We start from the raw sequence: 15,016 nt of genomic DNA, 5'->3' as shown, positions 1-15,016 counted from the left end.
ACGCGACATGCAAGGGCTGCAGCTTAGGTAGTTCTTGTAGGCCAATTTGAGATAGTTCCACTACTTGTAATAGACCTCAAGTCTCGACTTATCTGTTCTATTGTGGTACGATGTAAGCAATGACAATGTTTGAATTACACTGGAAATAAATAATAATGTACATTAAATATATTCTATCTCGGAAACCATTCGGTATAAGACATACGTCTTTTTGTACAGAATCACTATCACCCCTCAAAGCACGTCCCTTTCCTCCTGACTCATCCTGTCTATGTTATTTAAATTTTTTATAATAAATTGGATACATATCTGCATCTGATAACGTCCTTCCTAATTTGTTTGACTTTATTGTTAGGGCTCTTGCACACAATGTTCACTACGATATTTTGCGAAGCGCTTCCTTAATGTTCGTTGTGGTAGGTTCTTGTAGCGATAGTAGTAATCGATATTGTTCAAAAATTATCTTTGAAAATGAGAAAGTCCTGTATTACGAGATCTTTGATGCAATCATTGATGAAAGTGGAGAGTGGGAGAGCAGGGCGAAGGTTACGTTTGGCAGTAGACGTCGATCAGTCTGACCGGGTGTTTGTGTGTGTGCAGTGAAGGTGAGAAGTTAATAATTGCGAGTGTAACATCAGAAATCAACAGTCGTCAGCTATGAAGATCTGGACATCGGAACACACATTCAAGTAAGTTGAAATGTTGGTGTGGAGTAGAAACAGGTGGTAAGAGTTATGTGTACTGAGTCTTGTATTTTTAATTCCAGTCATCCGTGGGAAACTGTAGCCCAGGCAGCATGGAGGAAATATCCAAATCCAATGAACCCAGCCGTTATTGGTACAGATGTGATTGAAAGGAAAGTGGTTGATGGGATACTGCACACACATCGGCTGGTTAGCTCCAAATGGGGGTTTCCTAAGTGGGCTCAATCGGTAAGCAATGTTCTTAAGCAGACTTTCCGTGCCTATCTGTTGCCTTTGAATAGCAGCTCGGTTACTGAATAGCGTTCTTAACGTATTACAAATGTCATTCAAAGTTACACAAACATAGTATATTTGATAGCAAACGCTGACTCTTTGGTTATACGGAGTTGCAATAAAGTGAAATTCTGGGAGAAATACTATATATGCAGCCCAAAACATGCTGTTTGTAAACAATAACAGCTACCATATGGTGATATGTAGAAACTAACATCCCCATAATCTTGCAGTGATTTGTGGCTCGGTGTAATTGATTCACATGATCGGTTTTTTGAAATACTGATTTTTAAAATAAAGTCGTAATATGTGTTAAACATGGTGCTACATGTGTTAAAAGATTCTCACAGAAAAACAGCATGTAAATTATATTTTTGGTGTGATGCATCTGCAGTCATAATTGGATCGTAGTTGTGATTAGATTAGATGTGTATTTCATAAAAAGAATTAAATGGGAGAAGTTGTCCACTGGGAAGTACTCTCTCCCATCCATTTCATGGCAGGCTGTAGATTATAGCTGTAGATGTAGCATTATGTACAGCATTGAGCAGCAAGAAGTAAATTTATTGCTTGTGATGGACTTCATTGATAACTGGTGCAGAATGTGAGTTGAGCCTCAAGAGAGAGTGAGTCATCAAAATTATCAAAAGCTTAAGTGATTGTTCAAAGTTGTAACCCAAGACATTTTATAAGAAATAGTTGGGACTCTGTGTTTCAGTTGAGAATTACTGAGACTTTATTTCGCCGGCCGCGGTGGTCTCGCGGTTCTAGGCGCGCAGTCCGGAACCGTGCGACTGCTACGGTCGCAGGTTCGAATCCTGCCTCGGGCATGGATGTTTGTGATGTCCTTAGGTTAGTTCGGTTTAAGTAGTTCTAAGTTCTAGGGGACTAATGACCACAGCAGTTGAGTCCCATAGTGCTCAGAGCCAGATCCAGAGAGACTTTATTTCCCAAGGTCAGTCATGATCATAAATGAGCAAAGAGTGTACTTTTATTTTTTAATAGTTTAAAGTACGACTGTTCTCTTTGGTAAAAATTCGTGCTATGGTTCATGTATTGTCGTTTTTGAGGTGGTTGCTTTTTCGCTGCTATATAGGTTCGACATGGAAATAAACATGATTTTCATCTGTATTATAATATTCATCTAATACTGCAAACAGGAGCTAACCTATTGTTTTGTACTACACATGAAGGCTTCTTCCTGATTCATTCACTGATGGAAAAATTCAAGAAAGATTTGTTTCTAATAAACTAATTGTTAGTGTAACTTCATATTCAGTTGCTGTGGAAGCAGCATGTAATGAGCTACAACTATTCAGAAATGTTACGTGTAAATAATGATACTGCAGGATGTTTAGTCTTGAGATTACTAGCTCAGCTTTTTCCTCATTTGTGCAACACTTCCACCTGTCAAATACAATTGGCATTTAATGATGTTGCCTTTTGTATATTCTAGATATCCCAGCTTTAGGAATAGTATAGACTGTAAACAGAAATGTATTCTTTCAAATACTTGGATTAAAATTCCTTCATGATGGACGATGAGTGGGAAAGTTCTTTGGCAAGTGCTGCATGCTGGTTGTGTTGGTTGTTTTGTTATTGTACATGCAGTGCCTTGTGTTGTGTGCCTGGCTACATGCTGGCAAGACTGCCCTTTGCCACTGCATTCTGTCACAAAGTAATTTTAATCAGACTGTAAGCATACTGCTGCTTATCCATAGCTGCTCCATTTCATATTTTGAAGAAATTGTATGGTACTTTACATTTTTCAGTGTTCAGTACGAGTTATCAGTATGTAGATGTGATTCAAGATTTATGAAAGTCTGAATGTTAGCCCAATTTTGGGTGGATATGTCATTCCACGTTTCTAAGATTGACTAACTTGAATTCAAATGATTCATTCATGCTCTAGCATAACTGTCATAATGCTTCTCTGACGAGTACATAAAATACAAGCATACTGTGGTTGATTGTAAAAGAAAATTTAGGTAGGTTCGTGGCCCAGTAGTTCTCCATTCTAACAAGTAATTTATTTCTAATGGCTTAGGTGTTAAATATTTATTACAATGTCTTCATTATTATCCCATGAAACCATGTGGTTTTATTGTAAGTATTATCACTACTTTTGGGGAAAGTCATTTTGCTTCATCAGTACATTAAAGATGTTGAAAATTTAAAGTGTAAACATATTTCTATATTGCAACAAAATTGACAGAAGTCTGTGAAACACCATCAGGTGTGGATAACAATTTGTCATTATTGTAAATATCCCATACTAATTGAAAAATTGAAAACTATCTGGAATTGCAGGCATGAATTTGTTGTTGAAAGATTTGGTCGTGGGTAAGCCAGTTGTAGAGAGCTACTGCTAATTGCTTGTTGTATAAGTAGAAAAATCTCTTGCCATTTGACAGGGTTTGTTATTAGTATGCTTTTGCTCTGCCAGTATAGTTGTAACATGTTGACACTGAAAGCTGGATATAATGTGTGTTGTGAATAAGTGATTTTTAGCTTTGTACTAGCTTTGCCATATATGATTATTTTATCTGAACAAGTAGGCCTAGTAGTGTGGCTACACACTTCAAAAAATCAATTAACTAGTTGCCTCATAGACTTGACTTGAAATGGTTAACAAAACTTGAATTCAAGCGCTCTCTCTCTCTCTCTCTCTGTGTGTGTGTGTGTGTGTGTGTGTGTGTGTGTGTGTGTGTGTGTGTGTCTGTTTTTGTACCTTTGGAATTTTGGACAAAACAAGTTGTATGCATCGTAATAGCGTAGTATGTAGTTCTTCCTGCTTTTCCACTGGTGGTTCAGTAACAAAGGTTCTGCAGATTGGCATCTCATTTATATAGTCATGAAATTACCGAGTAGTCCCTGTGACATTTCTCATAGTTTATATGTAATGTATGTACATAATTTGCACCAAAATATGTACTGAGAGATTGGTCTGTTATGCATCATAGTTTCTCTGAATTTACCATGTCATTTATTTTAATGAAGAAGGTTCAAATACGGACACCACTGGGCAAAACTAGAGATTAATCTCTTGCAATCTTTACTTAATATTCACGTTTGTTTTCTTTGCCAGATCACTCCCAAATGTCATCCTTCGCTTAACCTAGATCTTGGTCTGTTGCTGATCAGTGTGTTACCACAATCAAGATTTCAAGGGAGGGGAAGCACTGTCCCAGTCTTGCCATGCAGAAAGCTTTTGATAATTTAAAATTGGCTAGGCATTGTATGATTATTAGTGTTTACAGCATTACATTGTAATTGTTTGCATTTACAGTACCATTAAGTGAAAACTCCATGTAATCAGTCTTCAAGGTTTTTAACAAGTTGTCATTAGTTCCTGTATACCACCAGCCAACAAATCTTCAAGTAACAAATAGCTCTGGCATTTTATGAAATCTGCATTGTGTTGCATGCAATTTGTATGTAATTACTTGGTATTACCAAACAAACTCTTCCTGGCCAGTATAATTTTATCCATCTCTTCTGTGATACTTGATCAAATCTTCTAATGCTCTGTGAAACTCTTAATACTGGAGCCCATATGCCTTCCATGTCAAAACCTATATCTTGTATTAAATCACCAGACAAGTTTTAGCACTCAAACTTTCAGCACTCTTTCCTATGTTTTATAGCAGAATGTTGAGTTATTTTTAGTTTCATTGAAGGTCATTTTGACTTTTCTATATGCTAAATCAGTGCTTCAGAGGAATGTTTGTTTTGATTCCTGTGCATTTTTCTGCAGCCTTTTCTGTGTTTTTCTTTATTTCATTCCTAAGTGACAAATTGCTGTATTACTTTCTTTTCCTGGACCTTTTTGTAATTCATTGCAGGTAATTTCTTTTGTTACCTAAGATTTCTTTGCATTTATCCTTCTCGAACCTATATTTTTCCAGCTTCTGTGATTGTTTTTTGTAGATGGTCATTCCTCGACTGAATTGCCTATTGTGGTACTCATTATTGCAATATTGTAAGCTCTACAGACTTTAAACACCCCCCCCCCTCCTCCACCACACACACACACACACACACACACACACACACACACACACACACTTAAGTTCTGTTTGGGGATATGACTTATCTAGATCTGGCAGGAGTGCAGGGACTCAAATTGAACCAATTGACTCATTTGTGTCTTATGCAGCATGGGCTCTGTAATGTCTAGGAAGAAGATATAATGATGAAAACTAATATTTTTCTACGTTGTAGGCAAATACTGACCCAATTGTGTAATGTTTCAGTTTTCATATTTGAATATTATTTAAAACTTTCGTAATCCTTAGTGTCACCAATCTTCCTACCAGCTAAGCATCCTTGCTTGTTTTGCAGTTAGCAATAAAGAAGAGGCAGGAACGAATTCGTTCATGGGTAAAATTGGATAACAACACTTGTTTGCTGTGGTGTAAAGTATTGTTGTACTTGCCATAACAATGTTAGGCTTTTGCTGACCAATGCCATAATCTGCGCCCGTAAATCAACATTATACCTGTGGTATTATTGAACGTTAGCATTCGTTGAGAATGCTGACGAATCAGTACACACTTTTCACCAGGAATGGTGCTGGCTTTAGAATTTATGATTCCTGAATTTTCGAAATTCAAAACGTATTAACGGATAAATGACAAATACAGTCGCCGAAGACACGTTCGCACGGCTGTATTGCATTGTGTGGTCGACATGAACTCGGTAAATGCTCAAGCGGGTGCGCTAATAGAGTTCTTACACAGCTTACACTGGTCCAAAGTCCATGCACTGGTCACGTGCAGCTATTCCGTAACAGACGTACAGCGTGAGACTCCCGTGGGTCTTACGCAACATTGGCTCCGAAAAGCATCGGCTGTTTGGCTTTCTTCCAAGGCTTAATGAAGGAATGCTTACAGCACGTGTTGGACGTTGTCAAACTGCTGAAGACTTTACCCTTTCACCTTACGGTATTCTTTGCGTATGTGCTGTTTAAAATAAACTTCGATCCTCTTTTGGCAAGTTGGAATATTTTTCCTGTGTAAGTGCAAAGACACAAGGGGTGTAGGTCATTGCCCTCAGAGGACAGAAAACAAAAACTGCTCCGCCGATAGAGGTTAACACAGTTCAAATGCGCTATGTACTGAAGTAGATTATTCTAAGGCCTCCCCTATATCGCGTCGACATTTTTTACACAATCGTAATGTGACCTTCGTATCCACAATGAACTTTGAGTGTGAAGAGACATACGTTTATCAGATGGCGAAATTGAACATGCCTCTGCCTCAACCACATGAGCTGCTCAAACGAAGAGGGTGGGCTGCCTCTAAGGCTTGTTCGTTGAAACCTTGTGCTTAAACCAGCCTCTAAGTCGTGAGTTCTTCTGTTAGCCGTTATGCTGGAAAAAAGTTAAATCAGATTGATGATCACTAGGGAAAAGATTGAAAGAATACCCGGCAGGTGTGTGCTTTACCTGGGTGTAGCAAGTTGTGTAGATGCGTTATTGAATAATCGCATACATGAGCACCCGCAGAATATTTCAAGGAAAGTGTCTAAAATTGCTATTGTTGATAGGAATTGACCAGATTCGAGAAGTTTGATGCCAAAAGAACTAAATTTGAGGTGATAAAAAAACTCAAAACATCCCAGTGGACTGGTTATCCATTCAATATATGAATGAAAACGCCTGTAATGTTGCAGGGGTGGGAGGTGGGGAGATGGTGCAGATCTGTCTATCGACCCCCTCCAGTGAAGCGGGTGGCAAATTTCGGTCCGTTTACAGTTTATTAGGGAAATGAAAAGTATAGTACGAAGACATACATACAAAATTTCAAGAACCTGTGTTAAGTAATCTGGATGTGCTTTCTATTTATCACCCTCACAGACACTTAAGCAGTCGTTTCATAAAGGGAAATAAAAATATCACAAATTCTTTTCTTGTGGTGATTAAATATGCAACACCCATTTGACTCGAATTTGTTCTGAATTTCTGGCGACAGAATTTTTGAGACTGTGTTACTGATAGCTGTTGATGGAGCTTCCCAAAATCGAGTGACTGATTACACTACTAAAACTTGACATCACCAGTTCTGCAAGCCAGTCGGAGGAAAAAATCAGAATGATTTCAACGATAGCAAGTGAGCAGCAACACTAAACATGAACTTCAATGTCCAAATGGAGAAATTTGAGATAAAGGAAAGAACAATTTTAAGGAAAGTCATAGGACCAAAACTCAAAGATAAGACTGTCTACATAAAAAATGAAACTCTAAAAGAAAATCGAAAAACTTTCAGATGCAGTTTCTCAGAATGAACTCTTAACAGATTAACCAAACAATCCTTTGACTTTTTCCGCAACCGCAAAACAAAACCCAACGGATTGAAAAATACTAGATATCAGAAAATTACCAATTCATCGAACAGCAAAACTAATTACCAAAGATCAAAATATAAGGTTCCAAGACAAATGTGCACAAAAACCCAAATACATGATCTCGGAGGAAGAGAGGAAAAGATTAGGAAGAATGAAGAAATTATGTCCAACGTACCCCAAAGAGGGTGACACGAAGAAGATAGCACGTTAATCGACCGAAATATAAGTAAAATTATCAGCTCTGAATGAGTAGCGGTTATTTCAATTTCTGGACCTATTCATGTATAACATTAATTTAGAAATTCATAAATTACTTCCCGAGTTATTGAATTTTATATTCTCTACACACTCCAGCTGCTTGTGCATGAAGTATCTGGGAATAGATTATGCATCCTTTCAATAGTCAGTTAATCAAAATCACGACTCAAGATGGAGCGAGACCTTTCTGTTCAAAGACTTTTAATTGAAGCTACTAAGCTATACTATTTATAGCCGTGCCTCATGACTTTTTCGTAATAGGTAGAGCCTAAATGGCAATCTTCTTCATTGGTGCTAGTTAGATACTAGAATATGCCGTGTCAAAGATGTCACGTTTTTGAAAAAGATCTCAATCTTTTTGTTTATGAGCTTCAGATGACTTTCAGTGTATTTTATGTGCAGTGAGCGGCTCACAATGCTTGCGAACGACGAAGCGGGCAGCGGGAAGTAGTCGTCCCCCCTTCCCGCTCTCCTCCGTCCGAAGCTGCCCATTGAATGTTACTGACAGTCTGAAAAATATTACCTTACCCTTAGACATAATTCACTTAAGGCCTGTCTGTATTTTTATTTACAGCTCCAGTGCCGAAAGGGAAAGTTCTTGTGAAACGTGGATGCAGACATAACATTCACGTTAAAGCAAGAAACTATCTAGAAAGCCCTGGTATTGGTGGCTATGTTATAACTGAATAAAACATGCTGTAACCTCAAAACACATGTCAATAGTTGCAGAGTACCAGTACTATACTAGTACAGCAGTTACTGGTACCATGTACATAGAGAATTTGGTCGCCTTTATTTGGCAAGTGTCACTGCACTCAAGACGTGAGACGATTTATCATAACGTACGTCGGCAAACCTCTTAAAGGGGCAGTTACAATATTGTCAGGTAGTTGTATTCGTGAAAATGTTTTTAGAACAGCGCGTACTGTTCTTTCTAGATCGCGTAACTCGACTGTCATGACCTTCATTTTTGGCACGGAACTACGTCTTGTAGCCATGGTATGCGGGTTCTCAGCTTCAGGGTCGAAACCGTGCATTTTCTCAACAGGTAACTTACCCGCACAGATAGCGGCACTTTGAAGAACAGTTAATTTACACATACGTAAATTAGAGAAGAAAAATTTTTAAATGTTGTTTGACAAATTGCAGTTTGATTCCGTTTATTTCAAGGGAGTAATAACCGAATAAATAAATGATCATCCGTTAACAAATTGATGACAAAGACAGTGGCCTTGACTGCTACATGCTCTCTACAGTGGTCTCGGTTGAATCGTAATGCTCCGCCTGACTTGAGCTCAGTCATCACTAACTCTTGCGATCGGTGACACGAGAACGCATTCAGCTAAGGAGAATGGAATAAATTAACTACCTGATGGAATGATGAATGGGTGTCATTGCGAAGCTGATTTCAATTATATGGATTTTCCGGTAATGAAGGTACATAAATATAAGTCGTAGAAGGCAGGGCTTTGTATAATATAGCTTGGTAGCGTTACCTAAAAGTCGTTAAAAATTGTATTAGTGCGTAAGGTCGTAGCGTTTTCCGTAAGATCAATAAACACAACAGATACACATAAGAGCGCAGTCAATAATTCGGGGTTTTAACGCTTTATAATAATTACTACATTAAACTTAGTTATAAATGTCAAATGAAAGAGCAACTCAGTTTTACCAAGAACCTTATAAATGTTCAGTGTGAGCACCACTTGTCATACGGCACAAAAGTCTATAGCAGAGTTCTTCCCAAATGTTAAGTGTGTCTTCAGTGATTGTAGCAACAGCTGCTTCAATCCAGTTTCTTAATTCAGGGAGGTCTGCTGGTAGCGGAGGCTGTATTGACTCAATCACCACCCAGCCCAAACCACCTAAGGAGGGAGCCTTGAAATTCGAAGGTGTGGATCTTATGTGGTAGACCTCGTTTAGGGAGGGATTTATCGAAATTCCAAACCTAAGGGTGTGAAATAGGGATGAAGTTTTATGAAAAATGTCGGTGTTAATGGAATTTTGAAGCCACACCTACGAAAATCGGTATTTGGTTTCTCAGTCAGAAATAAGTGTTTGAGAGTTCTTGGGAAATTAACCCTATTGGGGGGGGGGGGTGCTGAAATAGTGGGTGGGTGAAAGCTCTTTAAAAAAAATTTGGTAACTACTAAAGTATTTTTAAAGCTACATCTATTAACAATGGTATTTAACTTCTCGGTTGCAAATAAAAAAATACTTGTTTCAGACTTTTTGGAAATTAGACCGCTATGGGGAGAAACGGGGGGGGGGGGGGGGGGATGAAAGTGTCTAATGGAAATAGTTCATTCTGCAAGCATTTTTGGAGCTGAATCTGCAAAAATGTCATATTTGGCTCCTTTGTTAGAAATAAAACGTGCGCATTTCTTTGTTGTTGGAAAATCAACCCATAAGGGGTGAAGCTGTTTTTGGTGGTAGTCTTTTGTCTTGGTTAATTTTTCCTGTTCCTCATGTGATTGGAAGTATGGTCAGACTGATTCACTGACTCATCATTGCCCATACAAAACGACTAAGGATAGGAACTTGAAGTTCGGAGAGAGTGTGGATCTTATACTGTAGACATAGTTTATGAAGGGATTGCCCGAAATTACACTCCTGGAAGGGGAGGGTAAATATGGGATGAAAGGCTTTCTGAAAGTATGTCGCTGCTAAGGGAACTTTGAAGCTAGAACTACGAAAACTGGTATTTGTTTTCTCAGTCAGAAAGTAAAAAGTTTAGCATTTTTTAAAATTCAACCTCTAAGGGGGTAAAATAGTGGGTGAAAGATTTTTGAAAATAATTACTGAATAACTATTTAGCCTGTAATCTTACGTGGCCCAGATAGGTGACCTTGTAATTGTCACATACACACAGAATCGCGGAAGGTAGAAGTAGCGGTAAGTGAAAGATCGAACCTCGAACCCTGGGACTCAATTTGTCACTGAATCACGAAGTAACAATTACCAGAAAGCTCAAAAGGCACTGCCTCTTTCGAATGAACGATAGGTGGCATCTACTTGGCCTGTGGTTGTTAGGCTAATGACTTAATTCTTACTGCAGTCTGACGTATAAATTTGCCGTCAACACCATTTGCCTGTAAACGACGATCTGCGTACATACGCTGTCCCGTAGCGCTAGAGTTCTTGACGCTTGTGTTGCCACGTTACCCGTACATTGGCAGATGCAAGTGGCAGTGGCTGCATTGCACTTCGGCCCCGGCGGAGTGGGACGTAACCGGGGGCGCTCGGCCGTTCATTTCATTGTCACACCGAAGGTGACGCCATACTTGAGCCATGGGCGGCGTCTGGTAGCTTTCCGCGCGGTAGGCCAGCTGCTCTCGTCATCGGTTCGCTAGTCGACGCTGACCTTCGGTCAGAATGTCTTGCGCGAAAACGATACTGGGGGGCGGGGGGGGGGGCAGTTTCGCCATGGAAACCGAGGATCAGTTCATTGCACAACTCGCTGTTGAACTGTTTTCCGCCAGCTCCTTCACCTCAAGACCTGTGATATGGCGAAAGTAAGTACAGCACGTTGATTGTATGTGATCAAAAAATAACCCAGAAATGAAACTTCCTGGCAGATTAAAACTGTGTGCCCGACCGAGACTCGAACTCTGGACATTTGCCTTTGCGGGCAAGTGCTCAACCACTTGCCCGCGAAAGGCAAAGGTCCCGAGTTCCAATCTCGGTCGGGCACACAGTTTAATCTGCCAGGAAGTTTCATATCAGTGCACACTCCGCTGCAGAGTGAAAATCTCATTCTGGAAACCCAGAAAGGATTTAAAGTTGGTGCTGCCTCAAACTGTGCTCTGTGGATTCCAGGATTAATGAAATAGGCACACATAGCAGACATTTGGAGAAAACGTATTTCTCAGAATTAATACTGAAAGCTTAGTCCTCTCATTATACTGGAGAGCTGCTTTAGTTTCTACTTAAATTGTGTTATTTAGAGTACCTATGTACTTCAGTGCACGTGGATATGTGTCGAAGTAAAATCATTACTTGCCATGTCAGTGGGCCTACATCATATTTTAAGTCATTACAGCCTTATTTCACTAACAGTGCCATGTTGCAGTGACAATTTATGTGAGTGGAAGGAACATAATATGATCATCCATATTTATGTAATCATTGAGTATATAAAATTTTGTGGACACTACTGTTGTAAGCTGGAAATTGTCCTGTAACACTTAACTGCTACAGCAGATATTGAAGCAAAAGTGTAATTTACTTAAGAATGAATTTCTATTATTTACGGCAGTGACCAAAGAACCTCCTGGTCCTTACACTGCCATTTGCCAGTGATCTTCACATCTGCTGCTGATCATGGAAAAACCAAATAGGACAGTCTAGATCATAAAATAACAAAATATCCCTAATTAAAAATGACTTTCATACACATGGAAAACATGAGATTAAAATATCACAAGGCATGCCCATTTTAAAACATGACTTAATATAAGAGCCCATAGTGGCATCGTAAAAAAATACACAGGAAATTAGCTTAGGATTGTCGCACACATTTGAAACATAGTGTAAACTAAGCCATAGTGCAGTTAGAGCCATTCTGTGAACAGCACTAATCTTCATGAAAAGCTAAGGTACAGTAGTACAAAATATTTTTCTCTTGTAAGCTTGTTAGATGTCACTACTGTAAGCCTACTCGTGTTCATCAATTACATGGTTGTACAAAATGCAATAAAATGAAAAATACAGTGGGTAAAATCCACAGTGGGGCATGTAAGGTAACATACACTAAAATGAGCTTACAGCACTAAAAATAACATAAGAATGACAAATTTACTAGGGAAACCAAATAGGTGAAACAAGACAGAAATAAGTAATCAGCACCCTCTGTTGGAGTAGCCACCAGACTGCAGCATAGGTGAGAAGTGGATGGAGGAGCTTAACTACTAGAAGGCTTTTTGTATCCCATGACACATCATACCAAGAAAAGGGTAATACAACATTGTAATAGTATATAAGATTATATAGTCAATGAAATACATTGCATAAAGAGAGAAGGGACAATAAAAAATGAGTAATACAACCAATGTATGAAAATGAAGCAGATATGCAGTGTGCTTCATATTAGTTAATGACAAGGCAAGAAATACATATGTGAGGTGGCCAGTGATTAACATATTATTGCCAAACAAAGCAGAGTAGGTGTGGGTACAAAATTGCTTTGTCCATTGAGCACTCTTGCTTGCTCCTGTTTTTTTGCTATACAGATTTAAAGTTCTTCTAACAAATAGAGAACATGGCCCTTTTCTATCGTATGGAGAATACACATTCTGTTCTCAGTGCTCCCTATAGTATAGCAGGTTTCTGCTAATGCAATTCCAAGGCAATTTTATTACTTGGCTGTAAATGCTCCTTAAGCCGTACATCAAGAGTGGCAGATTTGGCTGATAGAATACTTGTTACAATCAATTACCAATACCCCAGAGCAATAAAATTTATGTGCATTTCTCAACTTCATTATAATAGAAGTTGTTGGATTATTAACTTGAAAATAATGTCTGACCTTAGATGTTCTGGAACATTTTTCGATTTGCTGGGAATTTTCCTGTGAAATTTCTTCAGAATGTTTTCATTCTTCGGAATGTTTTCATTCTTCGTTTAGTGCTGTTTTTCTGTAGGTGTGTGCATTCACCTGCTATTTATTTTCTATAATCTATAGTACAGGTATGTAAAATAATTATCAGAAAAACCATTGGCTGTTCAATTTACGTTGAAATACAGTTCTTTATGTATTTCACTGTTGGTCAAAGGTAAACAAGAGCCTGAATGATTGAGGTGAATGAAAATGCTCTTTTTATACCATGGTAGATGGTGTGAGCTTGCATCAGTGATACCAGTTCATGTAGGTTTTTTAAAAATCGAAAATTTGCTGTCAACTTTCTTAATAGTAAGATCTAAACAGTCCCTTCTGCATATGAAAAATGCAAGAAAGCTAGCTTTGCTGTTGATGAACTAATTGTTAGTGTAACTTCATATTTAGTTACTGTGGAAGCAGCATGTAATGGGCTGAAAATTGAGTCGCTCATTTCCAAAACGTCCTTCATCCAGTTTTTGTGGAAATTGAGTTATTGTTACTACAGCATTCATCAAATTTTTTACATCATATTAAACTATGGTTTTTGTTCAAAACATCCCTTAAAACATTACAATTTAATAATAAAACCCTGGAATATCCCATTTTAGTTTCATTGGACATCCATTATCCAATCCAACATGGCCGACTCATCTACTGTTACATTTTCTGACAAAATGAGCTATATCCTTTGCCTATTTCTAAGCGGTGTCATTTTTTTCAAAAGTGACTCTTACACACAGTGCCATCCCAAGGCCATATTTTTTTTGTTCTAACAGTTTCAATAGTGTCATTTATCATGACCTTACTGTAAAGGTTTCTGACATACAGGGACCTTTGTGTCTGTGTATTTGGTATATGTATGTCCTTGATTGCAAGCTCAAAACTGCTTTTAATCCTCTAGTAGGTAACATACTGAAATTCTTATCTGTTGTATGCATATAAGTGTTAGTAAGGCTGTGCTTACTACTGAGCTTCCTATAGTTGTTGCAGTTGCATTAATAAACTTTTTTTAGAAGAGATGGCACTGGTTGTTGGCACTTCATAATATGTTAAAGCCTTACTTGGAATGTGTTGACATTATTGTTATATACATTGTCTTTGGATTGTCTGGAGTTATGCTTGAACATAGTTTAAATGAGGAATTGTGCAGCAGTTAAATGTGATACTGATGTGTAACCTTAGCACTTGAAAAAAGGTGTAAATCTTTTACACATTTTTAAATAGTCCACATTGAACAAATTTATTAGTGTCCATGGAACTGTTCCAACCCAGGTCACTTAAACAGATCCAAATAACATTTTTGTTAAACTACCAGCTTCAGTTTCCTAGTTAAATTTACCATGTTGAGGTTGAAGTGTCAAAGCAATTTGAAAGTGGGTGTGTCCTGTTTTTGACATCAGCAAATTTAAGTATACAACATAATTAGCTTCTTTTTGTCTAAAATCTGTGAGGTTGTCTGACGCCATGTTTGTATTGGTAAGTGTTCGTAATAAGTGCCTTATCTCTATGCTCACGAGTTGTTTAAAATTATAAAGAAAACTACTTCTGCCCTTGGTGATCTATCAGACTTTCTTGGTATGATTGAATAATGATATGCTTCTGGATGTTCTACAAAGCTGTTTTTTCCATGTGCAAAACAAACAGCTTGGCAGAACTGAAAGCATACCATTATTGGTGCCCTTACATCATCGCATAAAGTGTGTTCCACTTTAAAATGTAAAGATGCTGTTAAGGAAATCAGAGTGCAAGTCATTGTTTTAAACAAGTCTGAGCACAGCTCTAGTGATTAGTGCCTCAACCAGCCAGAACTAATGCTTCTATTCTCGATTTTTGA

At 38.2% G+C, this 15,016-nt stretch overlaps 1 protein-coding gene across 1 annotated transcript in view; it reads left to right on the top strand.

Annotated features, from left to right (window-relative positions):
* The first annotated feature begins 532 nt into the window (after window positions 1-532).
* LOC124615640 (protein slowmo) overlaps window positions 533-15,016 on the top strand; it is a 35,584-nt gene continuing 21,100 nt past the window's right edge. The window contains exons 1-2 of the mRNA XM_047143650.1: window positions 533-689; window positions 767-932. Coding sequence (XP_046999606.1) covers window positions 658-689; window positions 767-932 — 198 coding nt within the window. The 5' untranslated portion in view covers window positions 533-657. The remainder of the gene's footprint in view (window positions 690-766; window positions 933-15,016) is intronic.

This window comes from Schistocerca americana, chromosome 5, assembly GCF_021461395.2.
Source record: "Schistocerca americana isolate TAMUIC-IGC-003095 chromosome 5, iqSchAmer2.1, whole genome shotgun sequence".
Lineage (NCBI taxonomy): Eukaryota > Metazoa > Arthropoda > Insecta > Orthoptera > Acrididae > Schistocerca > Schistocerca americana.
This window is presented reverse-complemented; position numbering and strand designations above follow the sequence as displayed.